The sequence below is a fragment of the Dama dama genome, chromosome 20 (assembly GCF_033118175.1).
Source record: "Dama dama isolate Ldn47 chromosome 20, ASM3311817v1, whole genome shotgun sequence".
NCBI lineage: Eukaryota > Metazoa > Chordata > Mammalia > Artiodactyla > Cervidae > Dama > Dama dama.
Window position 1 is genome coordinate 100240981 of NC_083700.1, and position 20649 is coordinate 100261629.

Below are 20649 nucleotides of genomic sequence, written 5' to 3' on the forward strand. Positions count from 1 at the left end.
CAGAAGTCCGGAGGCGGGGCTCCTGCGGACGCTCAGGGTTCCGCTGAGGGGCGGAGTCAAGGCTGGGGGAAGGCAGAAGAGGTGGTGCCTCCTGGGAGACGCCGCCGGGTTTGGGAGGAGGGGGTTCGTCTAGGGCGGGGCTTCCCTCGAGGGCGGGGCTTCCCGGAGGTGGGGCTCCAACCTCCCTGGCCGGTGACCAGGGGTCCCGTTAGGTCTGAGAGGCCATGGCGGCACGCGCGTTAAGGCTGCTGACCACATTGCTGGCGGTCGCCGCCACTGCCTCCCAGGCTGAGGCCGAGTCCGAGGCGGGATGGGACCTGACGGCGCCTGATCTGCTGTTCGCGGAGGGGACGGCGGCCTATGCTCGCGGGGACTGGGCCGGTGTGGTTCTGAGCATGGAGCGGGCGCTGCGCTCGCGGGCCGCCCTGCGCGCTCTCCGCCTGCGCTGCCGCACCCGGTGTGCCGCTGACCTCCCCTGGGAGGTGGACCCAGACTCGCCCCCCAGCCTGGCGCAGGCTTCAGGTGCCTCCGCCCTGCACGACCTGCGGTTCTTCGGGGGTTTGCTGCGCCGCGCCGCTTGCCTGCGCCGCTGCCTCGGGCCGTCGACCGCCCACTCGCTCAGCGAGGAGCTGGAGTTGGAGTTCCGCAAGCGGAGCCCCTACAACTACCTGCAGGTCGCCTACTTCAAGGTGCAGACCTGCCCGGGCCCCGGGCGGCTGGGGGTCCTTCTGGGCGTGGTTGTTTCGGGGAACTTGGGGGGCGAGAGACGTGTCCGCGGAGAGGGAAAGTGGCCTCTTGGACGAGAAACTTTTCCCGGATCCAGGGAGAGCAGGGACCCTGCCAGGAGACCAGCCTCTCCGGGTTCGCATAGGCAGATGGTGACCCCAAAAGTCCAGCCTGGGGTTAAGGCACATGCCAAGCAAAACTTTTTCTCGTGTTACTCAGGAAGCCGCTTATAGGGAACTACAGCGGCAGCTGTAAATCCTGATTTCATTGTAAGTTACCCAGTGAGAAGCTAAGACCTTTCTACAATATCTTCCTTCCGGTTTGCTTTTCAGTGATGCTCTTCCTGCCGCCCGAGTGCAGCAGCCTTCTTTCAGGATGTGAGGTTGCCACGTCGCCAGTAGGGGCTGTCTGGCCCCTCCCCGTGAGGGACCCTCTGGCTAGTGTCAGGTTTCCAAAGAAAATTAGCATTTTTAGGAATTCCAGAGTGCTTTAAGTCCAAGTGTACCCAGATTTGGAGTGCTTCTGATTTATGATGATAAAGATAGCCTAAACAGACTTCCAGGCTTTTTAAGTGCTTTGTGTTCGTTAGTTCATTTACCCAGATCCTGGCAATATCCTGTAAAGTAGATGCTATTAATAGCCCCATTTTATTGGGGGGACAATGGAAGGAGGAGCTCTGCGGGCTTATCTGTTATATCCATAGTTTTAACAGCCCTTCAGTTCAACTTACAGACTTACTAAGTCTTGGGGACCTCAGATTTCCACCTCTGCACAAGCATTCTGCTTACACAGTTCTGCTCCATTCCTCCTAGTTTCCCAGAGGAGTACCAGATTTGACACCAAAATAATTGGGCTGTGTCTTTGGTTATGTCACTCAACAATACTTTTAAAAGTTCTTTGACAAACATTTACTAAACACTTATACATTCCAGTTTTTGAACAGGTGACGTGCTTGACTTTGTATGTTTTTGTTTTACCTCGCTTTGTAGTTTAAGAGTCACTTTAGTAGTAAGGGCTACTAAAACAGTATGTATATTCTGCTGTGGAAAAACAACAGAGGAGGAATCTGTGGTTCAGAGAAGTTGGACTTGAAAGAAGAGGTGACATTTGAAGCTGATCCCAACTATTGCCAGAGGAGGGGAAGGATAGCCATTTCCAACAGAGTAGGGCCAGAGTAGGAAGAGAATTCTGCAGACTTCATGGACCCATCATCAGAACTGGGTTGTGGGTTGCTGATTCTGGAAACCATGTGGGATAAGCCTTGGGAGATGGAGAAAGTGGTGGCTGAGTGAACCATTAGGAGATGACTGCAGTTGTCCACATGAGAGGGAGAAATCAGGTCCCTTGCGCTCAGAGGGTAAAAAAGGGCTGGAGGTGGAGTGAAGAGTGTAGAGATGGAGGAGAATGGAGAAAGGCAAGAGTAGTGCTGAAAGATACAAGAGAGAGAGTCAGTCCATAAAAGGGACAGACTTGGGAGAATTTCTAGAGAAGGAAATGGCAACCCACTCCAGTACTCTTGCCTGGATAATCCCACTGATGCAGAATCCTGGTGCAGGCTACAGTCCATGGGGTCGCAAAGAGTCAGACACGACTGAGCGACTTCACTTTGAGAGAATTTCTGATTTTACAGTTAGGGGTACTGAGGGACAGAGATGGGGATTGTTGACCTTGGGTCACCTAGCTATTTGGGGGTCACAGTCAGGACTGACTCCTTGTCTAGTATGCATTTACTAGTACTAAAGTCAGAAAAGAAAAAAAATTTTCTTGGCATATTAGTCATGTGCTGGGAAGAACTGACACAGTGGAAAAGACCCTGATGCTGGGAAAGGTTGAAGGCAGGAGAAAAAGGGGACAACAGAGGATGAGATGTTTGGATGGCATCAGCGATTTCAATGGACATGAATTTGAGCAAGCTCCGGGAGTTGGTGATGGACAGGGAAGCCTGGCGTGCTGCAGTCCATGGGGTCGCAAAGAGTTGGACACGACTGAGCGACTGAACTGAACTGAGGATTTACATTCATTGAGCTGACATTTATTAAGCATTTAATATGTGCCCAGTGCCATGTGTTAGAAGCTGCGTATATATCCTCTCATTTAACTTTCCCTGCAATCCTGTGAGATTAGGGAATGTATTTATATATTTATTTATTCATTTTTGGCTGTGCTGGGTCTTCATTGCTGTTTGGGGGCTTTTCTCTAGTTACGATGAGCGGGGGGCTACTCTCTAGTTGTGGTGCCTGGGCTTCTCACTGTGGTGACTTCTCTTGTTGCAGAGCACAGGCTCTAGGGCTTCAGTAGCTGTGGTGCATAAGCTTAATTGCCTGCAGTATGTGAAATCTTCCCAGACCAGGGATCGAACACCTGTGCCCTGCATTGCCAGGCAGATTCTTAACCACTGGACCACTAGCAAAGTCCAGTGAATGAATTTAGAGAATAAACTTTAACTTGTCTAAAGCCCCAGCAAGAGAATAATTAAACCTACCATTGTTACCAGTCTGATATCACAACCCATGTTGTTAATCATTATATCATCAGTGATTTCTTCTGGATTCTATATATGAAGCTGTATAATTTTGGTATGCTGGAGTCCATTGCTCTAAGCATTACTGTGGCCTGTAGCACATCTCTTTCCCTCTCATATTTCTGTAAAGTCACTAGTTTTAACCTCATGAGCCCTGGGTTTTGAAAAGTCAGAAGATGTCATGTCTGGATTTTGAATAGGACCTTAAGACTTTTTGCCACCCACCTTTTCCTGAATGAGTCAAAAGGACATAAGCAAAAAAAAGCATTCTTTTTTCTAGGCAAATTCTTAGGCATGGTCTAATTGTTAACTGCGCTTTCTCCCCTACCCCTAAATCCTTGAGTTCTTGGACTTTTTCAGCTCAATCCCTACATCTGAATCTCGAGAGTGTATTATCTCAGGCAGTCAGTCTTCCATAGCATTCCCCCTACAATACCAGCTTTGTTTTAGAATAGAATGTTTATACTTTTGAAGCATGTAATTTGAGGAATCCCTAATCCTGATTTGAGAAATAGCTGAAAATCTGTTCAGGGCCCTGTGCTTCTAATCTCTGGTATGTAGTTTCTTACAATAGGTGTGTTTTCTGGGCTTGGGAGGGGCTGGGGCACACTGAGTGGAAGGCTCAGAAAGGCAGGGATTTCCTGTTTACTGTGACCTGCTTATTTGGACACCAAACTTCAGGGTTTTCATGTGACAACTATGTTTTTATTCTTCATCCTTAGATAAACAAGTTGGAGAAAGCTGTAGCAGCAGCCCATACCTTCTTCGTGGGCAACCCTGAGCACATGGAGATGCGACAGAACCTGGACTATTACCAGACCATGTCTGGGGTGAAGGAGGCTGACTTCAAGGATCTTGAGGCCAAACCCCATATGGTGAAAAAAAAACAACAAAAAGCATTATCCTCTTCTCTCACTCTTTATTATAGTGACATTCACTAGGGTTGTTTTCAGATTACAAAAGTAATGTATATTCATTGTACAACATTAGAAAAATGCAAATACATAAAAAAACAGGAATTAATTACCTCTAACAGTGCTACATTCAGAAAACCAGTGGTTGATATTTTGATCTATTTTTTAACTCTTCAGGACCTAATTTTTATGGACTTCCCTGATGGGCTAGTGGTAAAGAATCCGCCTATCAATGCAGGAGACAAAGTGTTTGATCAATGGGTCAGGAAAATCCCTGGAGAAGGAAATGGCAACCTACTCCCGTATTCTTGCCTGGGAAATCTCATGGACAGAGAAACCTGGTGGGCTACAGTCCATGGGGTAGCAAAAGAGTTGGACGAAACTTAGCGACCAAACAACAACAGCAGCAAACCTAATTTTTAAACCTAATTTGGTGTCATATTGTGTGTGTATTTTTTATCATCCTTTTGAACTAACATTTTATCATGCACTTTTTCTCGTGTCTTCGAATTTTTTTTGAAAACACAATTTTTAATAGCTGTGTGGTAATCCATCTTATGCATCAATTGTATTCATTTACTTATCGAATATTTTTGGTTGCGTAGATTTTTGCTTTTCACAGCAGTGAGTGGTACCATATTCCTCAGTGTTCTTATTCTATTTGTTTAGCAGCTGGTGGCTCAGACAGTAGAGAATCCTCATACAATGCAGAACCCAATCCTGGGTTCAATCCCTGGGTTGGGAAGATCCCCTAGAGAAGGGAAAGGCTACCCACTCCAGTATTTTGACCTGAAGAATTCCATGGACCGGGGAGCCTGGCAGGCTACTGTCCAGTGGCATAGTATTTTTATAAAGGGCTTATGTTCTGGTTTATTAATAGAAATAGACATATTAGAGACTATCAGAATAGCTTTTATAAGTAAAATGTGTACATATAGTACTTTATACAACTCTACACAGTTTAGGTTTTGGGTTTGTTTGTTTGTTTTTAGTGATTCTGAGGCAAATGAAAAAATGGTTACCGTCCACAAGAAGGGAGCTGGGTCCCACAGAGAGCAGAAGCAGGGTCTGTAATCAGCAGTCCTTGCTGCCAGAAAGACTGCTTTCATCACCTCAGACCACATTCTAACCTCTAAGAGTCCAATTTTTTAAATTAAATTTTATTTTGAAAACTTTCAGCCCTACCAAGAAAAAGTGCAGGAAAATGACAATGAGGGACTTCCCTGGTGGTCCAGTGACTAGGACTCTGAGCTCCCAATGCACGGGCCCCAGGTTTGATCCCTGGTCTAGGAACTAGATCCCACATGCTGCAGCTAAGAGTTTGCCTGCTGCAACTTTTACGATCCCACGTGCCGCAGCTAAGACCCCCGCACAGCCAAATAAATAAATATATATATATTTTTTAAGTAAATGACAATGAATTCCCATATAGCTTTCATCTAGATTGAGTTAAATGCTTTTACATTTCAAAAGAAACAAGGAAAGACCGTTTCTAGGAGGCCTTCATTATATAGCAGTCACTCTTTCCGTGGGTAACCAGCGAGGGTTAGGGGGACGCCCGCGGAGGCCGCCGCGGGATAGAGGGGAGAGCCGGCATCTGAGTACCTCTTCCTCCCAGTAGCACGAATTTCGGCTAGGAGTGCGCCTCTACTCCGAGGAGCAGCCGCAGGAAGCCGTGCCGCACCTGGAGGCGGCGCTGCGGGAGTACTTCGTGGCGGACGAGGAGTGCCGCGCGCTCTGCGAAGGGCCCTACGACTACGACGGCTACAACTACCTGGAGTACAACGCCGACCTCTTCCAGGCCATCACAGGTGCGCGGCCCGAGCCCCGCTCCGATCGGGCCTGCTGGGCTCTCGGGGCACCAACGTGCTTCTGCAGACAGGGCATCTTAGGCCTCATTCCTGAATCTCCTAGAGCTGGGAATCCGACTGAAAACTGCTTCCTCTTGATTTGTTCATCTTAAGCAGAATTGAAATCCTGGAAGTTGACCTTACGGTTCTCCCTCTCTTCGATTCCTTTCAGATCATTACATCCAGGTCCTCAGCTGTAAGCAGAACTGTGTTACGGAGCTTGCTTCCCACCCAAGTCGAGAGAAGCCCTTTGAAGACTTCCTGCCATCTCATTATAATTATCTGCAGTTTGCCTACTATAACAGTAAGGCCTACATCCCTCTTTCTCAGCTGCTTTTAACTGAGCCTAAAGCAAGGAAGGCAGGGATCGTGGCCACTGTGCTTCTTTGGCCTGTTTGGCTTCTCTCTGTGGCTCTGGGAGGCACTGTGCCAGGTGATCCCTGGGTGCCTGTTACAGGCCACCTCCTGGGAAGCCAGTAGCAGCAGCCTGAGAAGCTGGGAGAGGGAGATTCTAGGACCTCACTGGTCCTCTCTATAACATTTATAATCTGATTTTGCACTTGAGTTAAGTTATAGTAAGGGCTTCCCTGGTGGCTCAGATGGTAAAGAATCTGCCTGCAGTGCAGGAGACCCAGGTTCAACTCCTGGGTTGGGAATATTCCCTGGAGAAGGGATGGCTATCCACTCCAGTATTCTTGCCTGGGGAATTCTATGGACAGAGGAGCCTGGTGGGTTACAGTCCATGGAGTTGAAAAGAGTGGAACATAACTGACTGACTAATGCTTTCACTTTTTTCACTTTAAGTTATAGTAAAGGCAAGATATATTTCCATTTAAACCAGCTCACAGGACATTTCCCAGCCCTTCTCCTTCATAACAGCACTGATGCTCTGGAGTAGAGAGAGGGGCATGTCAATATCCAGAAAAATAAGTCATCAGGTCTTTACTGAGTTCCTCCGGTGTGCTGAAGTAAGCCTTATAGCATATTCAAGAATATATGCTTTTATAGTTGAGGAAACCAACACATACCAACAAAAACTCTGCCAAAGAGGCAATCTGCTATTATAATCTTCCCTTCCCTTCTGAAAGTCCTTAGGGGAAAAAAGATAGGAAGATGGGAATATTACTGATATTGGTCTAATGAGTGGGACTATTAAGGCCAATGTTTGAATTACCTGAGGACACTGAGCACCTTAAAATCAATTACATATTTTATGTGGATTCTGTCATTTCTCTCCACTAATCAGGCAGTTGTGTTATGTAGCTGGTGCCTCCTAGCCATGTCATTATCCCCTTGAGCTGTGCTGAGATTGAACTCTAGGTGGTTCGTGGTACCCAAAATGAGATGCTTTCTTTTCAGCCATTTTTTCCCCTTTGCAGTTGGGAATTACACACAGGCCATTGAATGTGCCAAGACTTATCTCCTCTTCTTCCCCAATGATGAGGTGATGAGCCAGAATCTGGCCTACTATACAGCCATACTTGGAGAAGAGCAAGCCAGATCCATTGGCCCCCGTGAGGTGAGAGACTTGCGTTACTTAGGGCAGCTGCCAGCTGAACCCAGACCAGAGAGCAGAGTGGGGTGGAGAAGGGGGAGCCAGCTGCTGCTTGGGCAGGGTAAGGCAGGGTTCCCAGGCAGGCGTGAATGCATGGGAGGCATAGGGAATAAGCCAGAGCCTTCATTAGCACAATCTGGGCCCAGAAGTCTGTTCTCTGAGTTGGCAAAGAAAAGCAGAATTGCAAAGCAGCCACGTTCTTTGCCTTTTTTAGCATCGCTACTTTAAGACTTTTTACTGTTTGGCCAAGATTAATCATTTTCTACTTCATGTTAACTTTTTTTTCACTCACCACTTTTCTGCCTCCATTTTCCTTCCTGTCCCCTCTTCTTTCTGCCATTGTCTGATCTGTCCCTGTTTCAGCATTAATCCCATATCCTTCCAAAACTGGAAGGAAAATCTATGTGATACAAAGACTAAAATGAAAAGTACTGAAGTGAAAGCACCTCCCATCCCTGCTCTGTTGGGAGGACTGTACATTGTGCTGTTAATTTAACAATAGCTATTTCAGGAATTACAGGTGATTTTTTTTAATTTTGTTCATTTGTATTTTCTAAATTCCCTGCAATGAATGAGTATTATTTTCGTATTAAAAACACGAAAAGAGAGGACTTTCCTAGATGTCCAGTGGTTAAGACTCCACACTTCTACTGAAGCAGGTGTAGGTTTGATCCCTGGTCAGGGAACTAAGATCACATGCCTCAGGGCATGACCAAAAAATAAATAATAAAATAAAATAGCCTTAAAAAAACACACATGAAAAGTTCTCTGTTTTAACTTCATGAAGTTTGGCACTGTGTACCTTCTTACTTGTGCATATGCCACACACAGGCCCTAGATCCTGTCCTTCTTGAGCCCAGAACAATGAGGTGGATTTGAAGTCACTAGTCTGGGCTCAAGTCCTGACTCCTCCACTTACTAGCCATGTGATTTTTGGCACATCGTGTGGGATCTTAGTCATGCTGCTTTGCCCTTCTGAGTCTCTCTCTTCTGCTATAAAATAGGACTGTGGTTCTTGCTCTGTCTTCAACACAGGATGAGTAGGAAGGTCAAATGAGATAGTGAGCTGGGACTTCCCTGACGATCCAGTGGTTAAGACTCAGCACTTTCACTGCTATGGGCCAGGGTTCAATCCCTGGTCAAGGAACCAAGATCCCACAAGCCTGAAGGTGCCATCACAAAAAGAGAGAAAGCCAATAGGCACTATACAACATGTTGTGTGGACAGGTAGCATCACAGGGGTCTGGATGATGGTACACGAGTAGCAGTTGGAGTGTTTTCTCACCTTGAACCTCAGTTACCTCCTGAAACCAGGGGGCTTATCACTGTGGCCCTCGATCACTTGTGTACTGCTGGCCTCACCCAAACCCCAGCCTGTAAAATTGGCTATAACTTTGGAATAACTTTTCACTTTGTCAACAACAGCAGAGATAAACAGCTCCAATTGCTCTGGAAGCCCCTCAGTTGTTAGTGCATCACATCTCTTGGACAAATGAAGGGGATGAGAAACCAGGTCCACCCCGGGCTGTTTAACCAATGATTCATCGGCGGGGGATTCACCCCACAGCTGTACTGAGCATTTATGCAAAGGTAATGTGCACAGCTGTGCATCAGAACACTGCTGCTGAAAGCAAAATAACTAGAAACAAGCTCAGTGCCATCAATTTGGAGACTGGTTGAATCAATTTTGGTACATTCATTCAGTGACATACAAGATAACTCATAAATTGCATGAGTAGATTACTATGCACCAATATGATATTGTCTCCATGATAATAATTTTAGGTAAAGAAAAAAATTTAACATAACTTCATGGAGAGTATTCCCCTACCCCCAACCCCCAGGCATGGGTCAGGGGTTGGAGGAAAGACCTGAATGTTTCTATTTATGTCTGTCAGCTCTCTATGGGTTTAGCTGTGTATGTTTTACCCTCATGTCTTTTTGAGTGCCATCTGAAACCACCTTGGAAAGGTATACAATATGACATTTGTAGGATACCGTGGTGAATATAATAAAAGAGGTGCAAGCAAGCTAGAGTGGACGCATGGGAGAGAAGGGAGTGCCTGGAGAGTCAGGGAGGGCTTTGCAAGAGGCAGTGGTGGTGACATTTGGTTTTAAAGCCTCCAGTAGGTGAATGAGACAGGGAAAGGCGAGCAACATGTACAACAGCTACACAACTATCCCATGCAAATGGAGGATGGTGCCAGGGAGTTGCAGGCAATGGGGCCTGGGAGGATCAGATTCTGAAGGGTCTTGAGTGCCTCTCTAGGACCTTGGACTCCACTCTGTGCGGCAGGGAGTGGTGAGTCCTGGAAGCAGCCTGATGAGCTATGATGGTACAGGGTTCAGAATGGGAGGTGCTGGGGGCCATGTGGCACCAAGAGAGCTGCCAAGGCCTGAGCGAGGCAGGGGAGCCAACCAGGTGGAGGAGGGAGGTGGAACTGGCAGCATGGGTTGGGGGGTGTTTTCACTCCTCCCTCCTCTCCATGTCTAATTAGGTACCCTGTTCCAGTCTGGGACCCACTCCAGTATTCTTGCCTGGAAAATTCCATGGGCAGAGGAGCCTGGCAGGCTAAAATCTATGGGGTTGCAAAGAGTAGGACACGACTTCAGACTGAGCAATAGAGCACACACCCCAAATTCCCAGTCTGGGAGACCTGTGCGTGGAACTGGCCACAGGGCTCCAGAGTGTACAGGTGGCAGGGTGGAAGGGACTCACAGCCTCCCTTCCTGCATGCACTCCAGCCCAGGGTGGCTAACTTTTCCTCTGTTCACTGGGGAAAGCAGGTAGATGATGCGGTAGCAATAGACTTCCCATTCTGGTTGTTGTGGCACTTCCTGTTGAAAATAAGCACCCTTTAAATGTGTGTGGCATTTTATAGTTTATAAAAATCTTTCATAGCTTTTCTTTCATTTGATTCTCATAGCAGCCCAGTGAGGTGGCATCACCAACCTACCCTGAAGTTAAAAACCAAGGTTCTTCCTTCCTAGATCTGGCATCCTGAGGGTCTCCAATAGAAGGAATCCTCATCTTGCCATCCCCTCCCATGTGGAGACTGGTTACCTTGTCATTGTCCTCTTTGGCTGCTAGATGATGACCACCTGGCTTTGAGATGGCACTTCTTCTGGCCTCTTTGCTCAATTAAGATCCCCTTCACCCTTACCCTTGATGGCCATATTAGTGAGTCTTGGGCAGAAAGAGAAGATGAGTGGTCAGCCTACCATTTCTAACTAGAAACGCCCTTCTGGTAAGAAGGTAACTAACATCTGTTGAGCTCCATCCCAGGCCAAGAACTGAGCTGGGTTTTTACACCCATCATCTCACTGAGCTGGGTGTTAACACCCATCATCTCATTCTGTCATCACGGGTGCCCTGTGAGGTGGGTGCTATTCTTCCTTTTTTAGAGATGAGGACATTTAGGCTCCAAGAAAGGAGTTCACCTGCACAATGGCCTGTTACTGCCTATGGTGACGAGAATCTCTGCTTCCCTGCTTTATCCCAGTGCCAGCATAGTTTTGACACAAAGCTGCCACTTGGAAAATCAGTGTTGAAAGAGTAAGTGGTAGAAGTGGGACTTGCAGCCTCATGGGGCTGCTGCAGAGGGTTAAAGGAGTTAACACATATCTAGCTTTGTGTCCAACACTTGGTGAGGGAGGCCAGTCATTTCAGTTCCTCAAGAGGGACTACCCTGGTGGTACAGTGGTTAAGACTCCATGTTCCCAATGCAGGGGGCCTGGGTTCCATCCCTGCTCAGGGAACTAGATCCCACATGTCATGACTAAGAGTTCGCATGCTGTAACTAAAGATCTTCCATAAAAAAAAAAAAAAGAAGAAGAAATCTCGCATGCACATTGAAGATCCTGAGTGTCACAACTAAGATCTGACACTAAGACCCAAATAAATAAATATTTTAAAAAATAATTTTATCCCTTAAAATATTTTTAAAAATGAACTCCCTCGGAAATTTCCATCTTCCTCTTGAGTAAATATAACAGGTGATTAGGTAGGCCTCATTGATGCCTTTAAAGTTTTCCTTATTGCCCTCATCTTTTATTTCAACTGATAGTGTCTTCTTTTTCTTTTCCTTCCTTCTTCTGCTGCTAGGAGACTAGCAGGGCACCTAGGGAAAGAGGGGGGCCGGAAGGTACTTAGTTTCCCTACCCTGGGTAAGCCCACCAGTGGGAAGGGCCGGGTGCTGGGCCCCATTGCTCTTTCTGCAGCTTCCTGGCTCTGGGGAGGGATACCCTCTGCTCCAAGTCTGAGGGGAGGCACATGACGCAGGATAAAGCACACGGACTTTAGGATTAGAGAGACCCAGCCCTGAACACAGGTCCCTGCTCTGCTGTTTCCTATTGTGTCACCCCGCAATAGGATACAATATTGTCCCTCTGTACCTCAGTGTCCCCATCTGTAAAATGGGGATAATCGGATCAGCCTCAAGCTGGCAGTAAAAAGATTGAATGAATAACACAGGAGTCACCTAACACCTAGTTTTAAAGTTGTTTGTTTTTTCCTGAGTACCAAACTCCTGCAAAGGTCGAGAAGGAGTTTTCCTCCTTTGAAGACTAGTTGTTCCTGAGAATCCTCAGATTTTCTGTCTCAGAGAGTAAGGCAGAGGAAGGAAGGGGGCGTTTTCCCTTCAAGGGAAGCCTGACTATGCCACCTTCAGACATGCTGCCTGTGTCAGGCGAGAGGAACCCTCGAGCACAAAAGTGAGGCTTTTGTCCCAAACTGGGGGACGGACACATGAATGGTGGGAGAGGAAGCCTCGGGTCACACTGGGAGCAGAAGTGTAGATGCAGGGTGGAGGGCAGGGGGGTGGGGGGCCAAGAGCTAGTGGCAGGGCTGAGTTCCAGAGCATCCTTCCCGCTGTGTGTCCTCAGAGTGCCCAGGAGTACCGCCAGCGGAGCCTGCTGGAGAAAGAACTGCTCTTCTTCGCTTATGATGTTTTTGGAATTCCCTTTGTTGACCCGGTGAGCCAGGGTGCGGGGGTAAGGGGTGGGCAAGGGATGGGGTGAGCTGTACACCAGGTGACTCCGGGGAGAAGCCCAGTGGAAGAGAGACAAGGGGGAATTCTGTGTAGCTAGTTATAGGTAACTTGGTCCCAAAGACGTCTCCCTTTGTCTCCTGGAAGGGGTCTGGTGAGAAGGTGGACTTCCTGTAGGCCCTAGTCTGAGCATAGAGACCCGGAGAATTCAGCACAGTGCCCCCGGCACTGTTCATTTCCTCCTGCTCTGCTTTTAGGATTCATGGACTCCAGTGGAGGTGATTCCTAAGAGACTGCAAGAGAAACAGAAGTGAGGCCCTTGAAGAAACTGCATGAGTGGATCGGTGTGATGAAGCACTTGAGGCTTCCTGAGCCCAGGCAGATGTGAACTCCTGGCAAGGGGTGGGCAGGTCCAGTCTGGGGAGCTAGGGTGGGAGCCTGGGTTGGCCCCAGGATGCAGCGCTCAGAGCGGCTGTGCCCACAGGTCAGAACGAGAAACAGCCGCCCGCATCTCCCAGGAGATCGGGAACCTTATGAAGGAGATCGAGACCCTCGTGGAGGAGAAGACCAAGGAGTCACTGGACATGAGCAGGCTGACCCGGGAAGGTGAGAGGATGGGCTCGGGGCCACCTTGGCCATCGTTGGGGGCAGCAGGGCCAGGGTCCCCATGTCAGCTGGGCAGCTCCCATGAGAGGGCAGCCTCAGGAGCCGAGCCAGCACAGGTCAGTCAGGGTCACCTTCCTCACTCACCCACGGGACTTCTGCCTGCAAAGAGCACTGAGAATTGGCCTTTGGTTAAGAAATAAGATGCCTGTGTCACGGGGCCACTAATTTAGTTCACTTTGGTAAGTATTTAGAGGAGAAAACTCTCCTTGCCCCCAGACCGTTTCCTCCCAACTGCCGTCATTCGTTCTGTCACCAAGCCTCAGAATCTTCAGGTGTCCTTTGGTCCCCCCTTGCCTGTCCCCTCCAGTCCACCGGCCAGGCCTGCCTAGTAGGACTCTGTTCTCTTTCTATCTCCCCAACCCTTTTCATGTCCCATTGCCTCAGGCCAATGACAGGCTCCCAGCCCCTCCTGTCTGCAACCTTCTTTCCTCTTCCTATCTGTCCTTGCCCCTTCCCATTGTGGGACAAGACCAGCCTCCAAACACCAGGACTCTGACACCATCCTCCTTGTCTCCTCTTTAAACGAAGGCTCCACTCTTGTCTTGTTTACGCCTTTTCCTCATCCTTGAGCCTCTCTCTGCCCACAAGTCCTTGTTCAGGTCTATCCCTCTTATACACTTCCTATCATCCCTGCCATGAGGCATCTCAGATACACCCCCACAGAGTCTTTCTTAAACTCCAGGCCAGTCAGGAGCCCCTGCCTATTATTTATTTGTTTGCGCTGGGTCTTAGTTGCGGCATGCAGGATCTTTAGTTGCAACATGTGGGATCTAGTTCCCTGACCAGGGATCGAACCCAGGGCCCCCTGCATTAGGAGCACAGGGTCTTAGCCACTGGCCCACCAGGGAATCCCTCCCTCCCTCTTTCTGTTGAATTTTCAGGCACTCTGTGCTTTCACAAGGTCTGCTTTGTGCTGCTTACCGTGTAATTACTGAAACAGATTCTGTCTTCAGGTGTTAACCCCTCACCTCTTCTAGCACAGTGCCTGGCACACGCTGAGGCTGGAGTAGATAGAGTTGAATTGGACTCTGGTATGTCCCCAGCACAAAGAGATACCAGGAGAAATTGAAGAGAGAAAGACTGGCATTTAAGATATTATTTTGCAGATGAAATAAGGTTCAGGGAGGTTAAGTAACTTGCCAAGGTCACACAGCTAGTAAGTGGAGGATCCGGGAGTCAAACCCAGTTCTTTCTGGTCTTAAGCTCATGTTATAGGAATGTCTGTGATGTTTCCCCAACAATGTGTGAAGGCCCAGGAGCCAGCAGCTGTGGAAATGCTTGGATCTCCTGTCCTAAGTTCCATCCTCTGGTTCAGCCCACCTTTGGAAGTGACTGAATGGAAGGTTTCTCTGGTGAACAGGAATCAACTGAATTTCTATTCCTTATAGGAAGGTAGTATCTGATGGAGAGTGTCTGAACTGCTGCTGGAGTTAGCCAGTTTTGTCATTGCTTTGCAGGTGGTCCCCTGCTGTATGACGGCATCAGACTCACCATGAACTCCAAAGTCCTGAATGGTTCCCAGCGGGTGGTGATGGACGGCGTCATCTCCGATGAGGAGTGCCAGGAGCTGCAGAGACTGACCAATGTGAGGGAGTGACCACACTGCCTCCCTAAGGGCCCAGCATCCCCCGACTAGGTGCCTCTTAGGTGCTGGACGATTGCCTGCCCCTTGCTCTGGGCAGTCGATCACCTCTTCCCGGGCTCTCAGCTGCCTGGCTAACTCTACCTGTTCTGGTGGCCTCATAGGCAGCAGCAACTTTAGGAGATGGCTACCGGGGTCAGACCTCCCCACACACCCCCAGCGAGAAGTTCTACGGTGTCACCGTCTTCAAGGCCCTCAAGGTAGGGTCAGTACTCTGTTCTAGGTCTGGAGAGGAGGGAGGGGGCGCCCAGGCTCTGAGGAGGAGTTGGAGATGGTGGCGGGAAGGGGAAAAGTATCTGCCTCTTAGCATTCCGGCTGCCACGGAGGCAGGATAAACCATGTGGGTGAGGCTGACTTTTGAACCATGGCTCTTAGTGTGATAAAATTGAGGCAAGCAAGTAAGACTAATACCCCGAGTTTGAGAGTCTTTCTGAAGAACAGCTATACTTTTTTTTTAATATTTATTTTTATTTATTTGGTGGCACTGGGCCTTAGTTGCAGCATGCGGGATCTTTAGCTGTGATACGTTAACTCCTATTTGCAGCGTGTGGGATCTAGTTCCCTGACCAGAGATCCAACCTGGGCTCCCTGCATTGGGAGCATAGAGTCTTAGCCACTGGACCACCAGGGAAGTCCCAGAATGGCTCTACTTCTGAGCAGGATGCATGAGTTATTTATAAAGAGAACTGTGAAGGGGAGGGGAGGGGGCAATGGCAGAGGGTCACGTGTGGAAAGCAGCGGGGCTGCTCCTTCACAAACACGAGGAGTGGGGCCTTGTGCCCCCCTGGTCTCTGTTGGCCTCCAGAGAGAGGGGTGCCCAGGGCCCCTGACCCAGGCTGACCACTGTTCTCCTCGGCAGCTGGGGCAGGAGGGGAAGGTTCCTCTGCAGAGCGCCCACCTGTACTACAACGTGACCGAGAAGGTGCGCCGCATCATGGAGTCGTACTTCCGCCTGGACACCCCCCTCTACTTCTCCTACTCCCATCTGGTGTGCCGCACGGCCATTGAAGGTGGGCCTCCCTCACCCCACAGCCCCCGCCCAGCAGACATCCCCCAGGCACTGGCTGGACGCCAGGATGAGGAGACGAGCAGGCACGGTCCCTTTCATCCTGCTGGGGGACCAGTGTAAACAAGTGCAGTCCGTTCTGTGGAGGAAGTTAGAGTCAGTCTTCCTGGGCAGTCAGGAGGGCTTCCCAGAGGAGGTGATGGCGGTTACACAGGATGAGTAGGGGTTGTGGAATATGTGGGGTGATGGGAGGATGTTCAAGCCAGAGGGAACAACAGCCATGTACAAAGGAGTGGAAGCATTGAGCAACCAGCAGTTGGGGGAACTAAGAAAGTTGCCATTTCTGGAGAGTAAGGTCAGGGAGGTGGGGAGGTGGGGTGGGGCAGCCAGGTGCGGCTGGCGAGGGCCTCAGAGGCCAAATTACAGAGTGCTACGAGTTGGACATGACTTAGAGAATAAGCAACAACCTTCAAGAGCATTTTTCATCCTGTAAGTCAGTGGTTCTCAGCTTCAGTGTTGGGCATATAGATGTCTTTAGATGAATCATGAGCTATGTTGTAAGTTCTCTGTCACTAATTTTTTTCCCCCATCTTTAGACCATCTTTATTTTAAAAAAATTTTTAAGAACTGATGTATAGGTGATGTACAATGTTATATTTAGACCACCTTACCTCAATGCCCTGGATATGATCTTTGCTTGAGAGCCATTAATTTTAGCATCTTCTGTCATCTTAAATTTTTAAATACCAAGTTTGTGAGAGAACTCCTTATTTTATAAGTTAGGGCAGACTGGAGGTCACTCGTTGTTCACTCTCCCTCTGTAGCATTCCCTTTTGCGTCCCTGCGGAGGGGTGAGGTGCGGCCAGTGTCCAGGACTCACATATGACCCACAGCCGGGTCTGTCCTGCCAGAGCCTTCGGTGGCCCCAATGCTGACGTACCACTGATGGTGGCAGAGGTTAGGGCTTTACTGTCCCTCAGAATGTCTGGAATCCTACCATAATCTGGGGACACCAAAGGAATAAGCCAGGTGCGACTGTGTGTCATGGTCTCCAAGTGGGGGCGCCCTGGGGCCTGGGCAGCAGGAAGCCAGTGGTCAGGCAGGGGAGTGCTGGGTGAGGCCTTGTCTTTATTCCACCAGTGTTGAGGATTTAAGGTTGGTCTTGCTGCTGTGTCAAAAGACTTGGTGGTGTGGATCAAACCAGAGGAAGGGAAGCTGGTCAGCAGTGACCCAAACCCACCCCCAGGCCAGCAGGAGAGATGCACGGCTGTCCCCCGAGAGCCCCGGTGCTAATGTGTGTCCCCTTGGCCGCAGAGGCACAGGCTGAGAGGAAGGATGGGAGCCACCCTGTCCATGTGGACAACTGTATCCTGAATGCCGAGGCCCTCGTGTGCATCAAGGAGCCCCCAGCCTACACCTTCCGGGACTTCAGGTGCCAGCGGTCCTCAGATCCCCAGGGCCCCATGCCTTGTTCCCTCCTCCAACACATGCATGCTTGGGACCAGGTCTTGCCGGAGTCCAAGACCCTCTGGGTTGGAAATCAAACAATACGGGAATGGTTACAGTGTATTGGGAGAACAGAATGGAGAAGGGAGGACGTGGTGCAGAAACAGCCCAGAGAAGGGCTTGGTGGGTGCTCAGGGTTGAGGGTGGGGAGGCGGGAAGATCAGGAGTCCTGTTTGTGAGCCTTCAGAGAAGGTTCTGGAAAGCTTTCTGCCTATGAAAGGCCCCCCTCCAGCTGCTGGCTGGGAGCACTTGGAGGTGAAGGCACCAGAGCTGCAGGTTTTCTCAGGGAAGGGAGGAGGAAGTTGGTGTCGAGATGTCCTCTGCCTTTCCCAGTGCCATTCTTTATCTGAACGGAGACTTCGATGGAGGAAACTTTTATTTCACTGAACTAGATGCCAAGACTGTGACGGTGAGTGCACCCATCCGTGGGAGACAGAAACCCTCAAGCTGCAGTGGGCAGAATGGCCTGCTGGCCTTCCTGGTAGCCAGCAGTCCCCTCCCCAAACCAGGAGGCCTCCGACCGATCATCTTTTCTCTTTAGCCCTGGGCTTTGGGCAGCCCGGCAGAGGAGCCATCCCCCCAGCCCGACCTGAATGACCCCATGTCCCTTCTGAAGGCAGGTTTCAGTCTCTGACCTGGGCACCCGCCTCACTGTCCCCTTTAGGCAGAGGTGCAGCCCCAGTGTGGAAGGGCCGTGGGATTCTCTTCTGGCACCGAAAACCCACATGGAGTAAAGGCCGTCACCAGAGGGCAGCGCTGTGCCATCGCCCTCTGGTTCACTTTGGATGCTCGACACAGCGAGAGGGTGAGAGCAGTTGGCGCTGCCATGACCTGTTCCTGGCAGGGCCCCTGTTCTGCTTCCTCCTTCCCCAGTCCCACTGCCGATGCTTAGACGGGAAGGAAACACTGGGCTTGGGAGTCCAGAGAGAATCTTCGCTCTGGCACTGTCACTGTGGTCCCCAGCCCTTCCTTCCTTGTCAGTAAGGCTCCAGGTAGGGGATTGGGGGGATAGGATGGGGGAGTGATCCTAGTTCTTGGTCCCTCACTGGGTACCACCTCTGCTACCTCTGCCCACGACCTGCTAGGAAGAGGATGAGCTCGGAAGCCGCAGAGGAAGAACCTTCTTGTTCTCCAAGACGTAGCACCTGGGCGATGGTGAGTACCTGGTCTAGAGGCCTCTCGGAACAGCTAGGGGTTTGTCCTTGCAGGACCGGGTGCAGGCGGATGACCTGGTAAAGATGCTGTTTAGCCCAGAAGAGATGGACCTCCCCCACGAGCAGCCCCAAGAAGCCCAGGAGGGGACCCCCAAGCCCCTACAGGAGCCCGTCTCCAGCAGTGAGTCAGGGCCCAAGGATGAGCTCTGACAACTCCCGTGGATGGTGATCAGACCCACACGAGGGACTCTGTCCTGCACCCTGGACTGGCCAGCGCCGGGCCAGGAGCAGAGGGAACCTAGGCCTGCCGCCCAGCTGAGGGGATTCTGCTCACGGCCGTCTGCATGGTGCTACTGCTCTTGGAGTGGACATGGCGGGATGGCCCACTCCCCTCTGGGCCTGACTGAGGGCTCAGGACGCAGGCCCAGAGCCACTCCGGGGGCCCGCACAGGCTGCCACGTGACAGCAATACAGTATTTAAGTGCCTGTGTGGACGACCAAAGAATAAATGATTTGAGGTTTTTTTTACCTGGTGGTTTGTTCAGAGTGGAAATATGCCCACTGGCCCCAGAGGTCTCACTTGATGGAAATTGTTCCAGGCAGGACGCAGTGGCAGGCCCGGTGCGAGGAGGCCGGGTGTGGCACCAGGCCTGGCCACTTCCTCTGCAGCCTCAGGCCAGACACTTAACCTCGGGGAACTCAGGGTTGTCTTATGTACAAGGGGGACCGTAATCCCCGCTCTGCCCACCTCCTGGGCAGCTGTGTGGCCCAGAGGCGATATCGGATGTGACAGCATTTTGTAAACTGGAACGCTCTGGGTGGATGGCAAGGATTATCATTAATCCTTCTCTGGCAGCCAGCATCGGTCAGCAGTGCTCTGGCATGGTGCCCCCGTGTCGGCCACATGCATCCTGCTCTGCTGTCTGGCCTCTGGGTCCTCAGACCTTAGGGCCTCCATGTGCAGGACAATACACACCGCTAGGAGACAGAGTAAGAAGAGAGCTACAGCTTCAGCTCCTCTGGCCTCAAGCTCATCTCCCATCCTGGGCTTGAGAGGCAGGGGGGTCGTGAGTTAGGAACCTGCACTCTGAGAGCCCATTTATTCATTTAACCGTGTTTATTTACTGAGCACCAGCTAAGTGCCTGGTGCTGGGAACATGGAACCCAACAAAACAAGTCCCTGCCCTGCAGAGCTTATACTTTAGTAAGGAGAACAGGTAACAAGCACATAAATGTGTGTGTGTGTGTGTGTGATCCTTTGAGGTAGATAAGAAAGCAGGTTAGGCCCCAAGTGGGGAGTAGCAGCAAGCAGGCTAACGTGGTGGCACAGAGCGGGCGAGGAGGGCAGCCAGTGAGGTCAGGGTCCCAGGGCCCTGTTGGCCACAGGGAGCACCTGGGCTTTGACTCACTGGGACAGGAGCCCTTGGGGGATTTTTGAGCAGGGGGTGGGGGCATCCGACTTACATTTTAAAGGCCTCAGTGAAGAATGTACATGGAAAACGGGCTACAAGAGCAAGTATGGAGACAAGGAGAGCATAGCAAAGGCTGCTGCATTGACCCTGGGGAAAGATGGAGGTGGTGTGGATTGGGTGTCGGCAGTGAGAAAGGTCAGGTTCTGAATCTCTTCAAAGTAGAACCAAAAGGGACTTCCCTGGTGGCCCAGTGGCTAAGACCCCGCATTCCCAACTTCGTAGGGGCCCCGAGTCTGATCCCTGAACAGGGAACTAAGATCCTACATGCCACAGCTAAAACCTGGCACAGCCAAATAGATAAATATTCTTAAAAAAATTTTAAAGTAGAGCCGAGAGGAGTCGCTGATGGGTTGGCTGGCATAAGAAGAAGGAACAGCAAGGATTTAGCCTGAGCAGCTGGGGAAGTGGAGCCACCCTTTCTCCCATGTCGGGCAGACTGCAGACGAGAGGGTTATGGGCATGGAAATGAGGAATCTGGTTTTGTGTGTTTTGCTCAAGTTTGAAGAGCCTGTTAAGCAGAAGATTCCTGAATCTGGAGTTCAGGGAGCGGTGGGCGTAGGAGTTGAAGTTTTGGAGGTTATCATCAGCACATGGCGGGGTGTTCAAATCCAGGAAACTGAGGTCAGTGTGGACAGAAGAGGAGTCGGAA

At 50.2% G+C, this 20649-nt stretch overlaps 1 protein-coding gene across 2 annotated transcripts; it reads left to right on the forward strand.

The window, feature by feature from the left end:
- Positions 1 to 154: 154 nt before the first annotated feature.
- On the forward strand, positions 155 to 19056 carry P3H1 (prolyl 3-hydroxylase 1). 2 transcript variants are annotated; one of them, XM_061122210.1, is made up of 16 exons: positions 155 to 689; positions 3970 to 4122; positions 5783 to 5972; positions 6184 to 6315; positions 7391 to 7530; positions 12451 to 12540; positions 12812 to 12864; positions 13039 to 13160; positions 14678 to 14805; positions 14967 to 15062; positions 15722 to 15872; positions 17183 to 17300; positions 17708 to 17783; positions 18039 to 18179; positions 18583 to 18695; positions 18865 to 19056. In XM_061122210.1, exons 1-16 carry the CDS (start codon positions 225 to 227, stop codon positions 18929 to 18931), a joined length of 2235 nt encoding a protein of 744 aa, XP_060978193.1. In that variant the 5' UTR covers positions 155 to 224; the 3' UTR covers positions 18932 to 19056. The 2 variants fall into 2 exon arrangements, with proteins under 2 accessions (XP_060978193.1, XP_060978192.1); XM_061122209.1 differs by having other exon boundaries at positions 157 to 689; positions 18583 to 19056.
- Positions 19057 to 20649: the final 1593 nt, after the last annotated feature.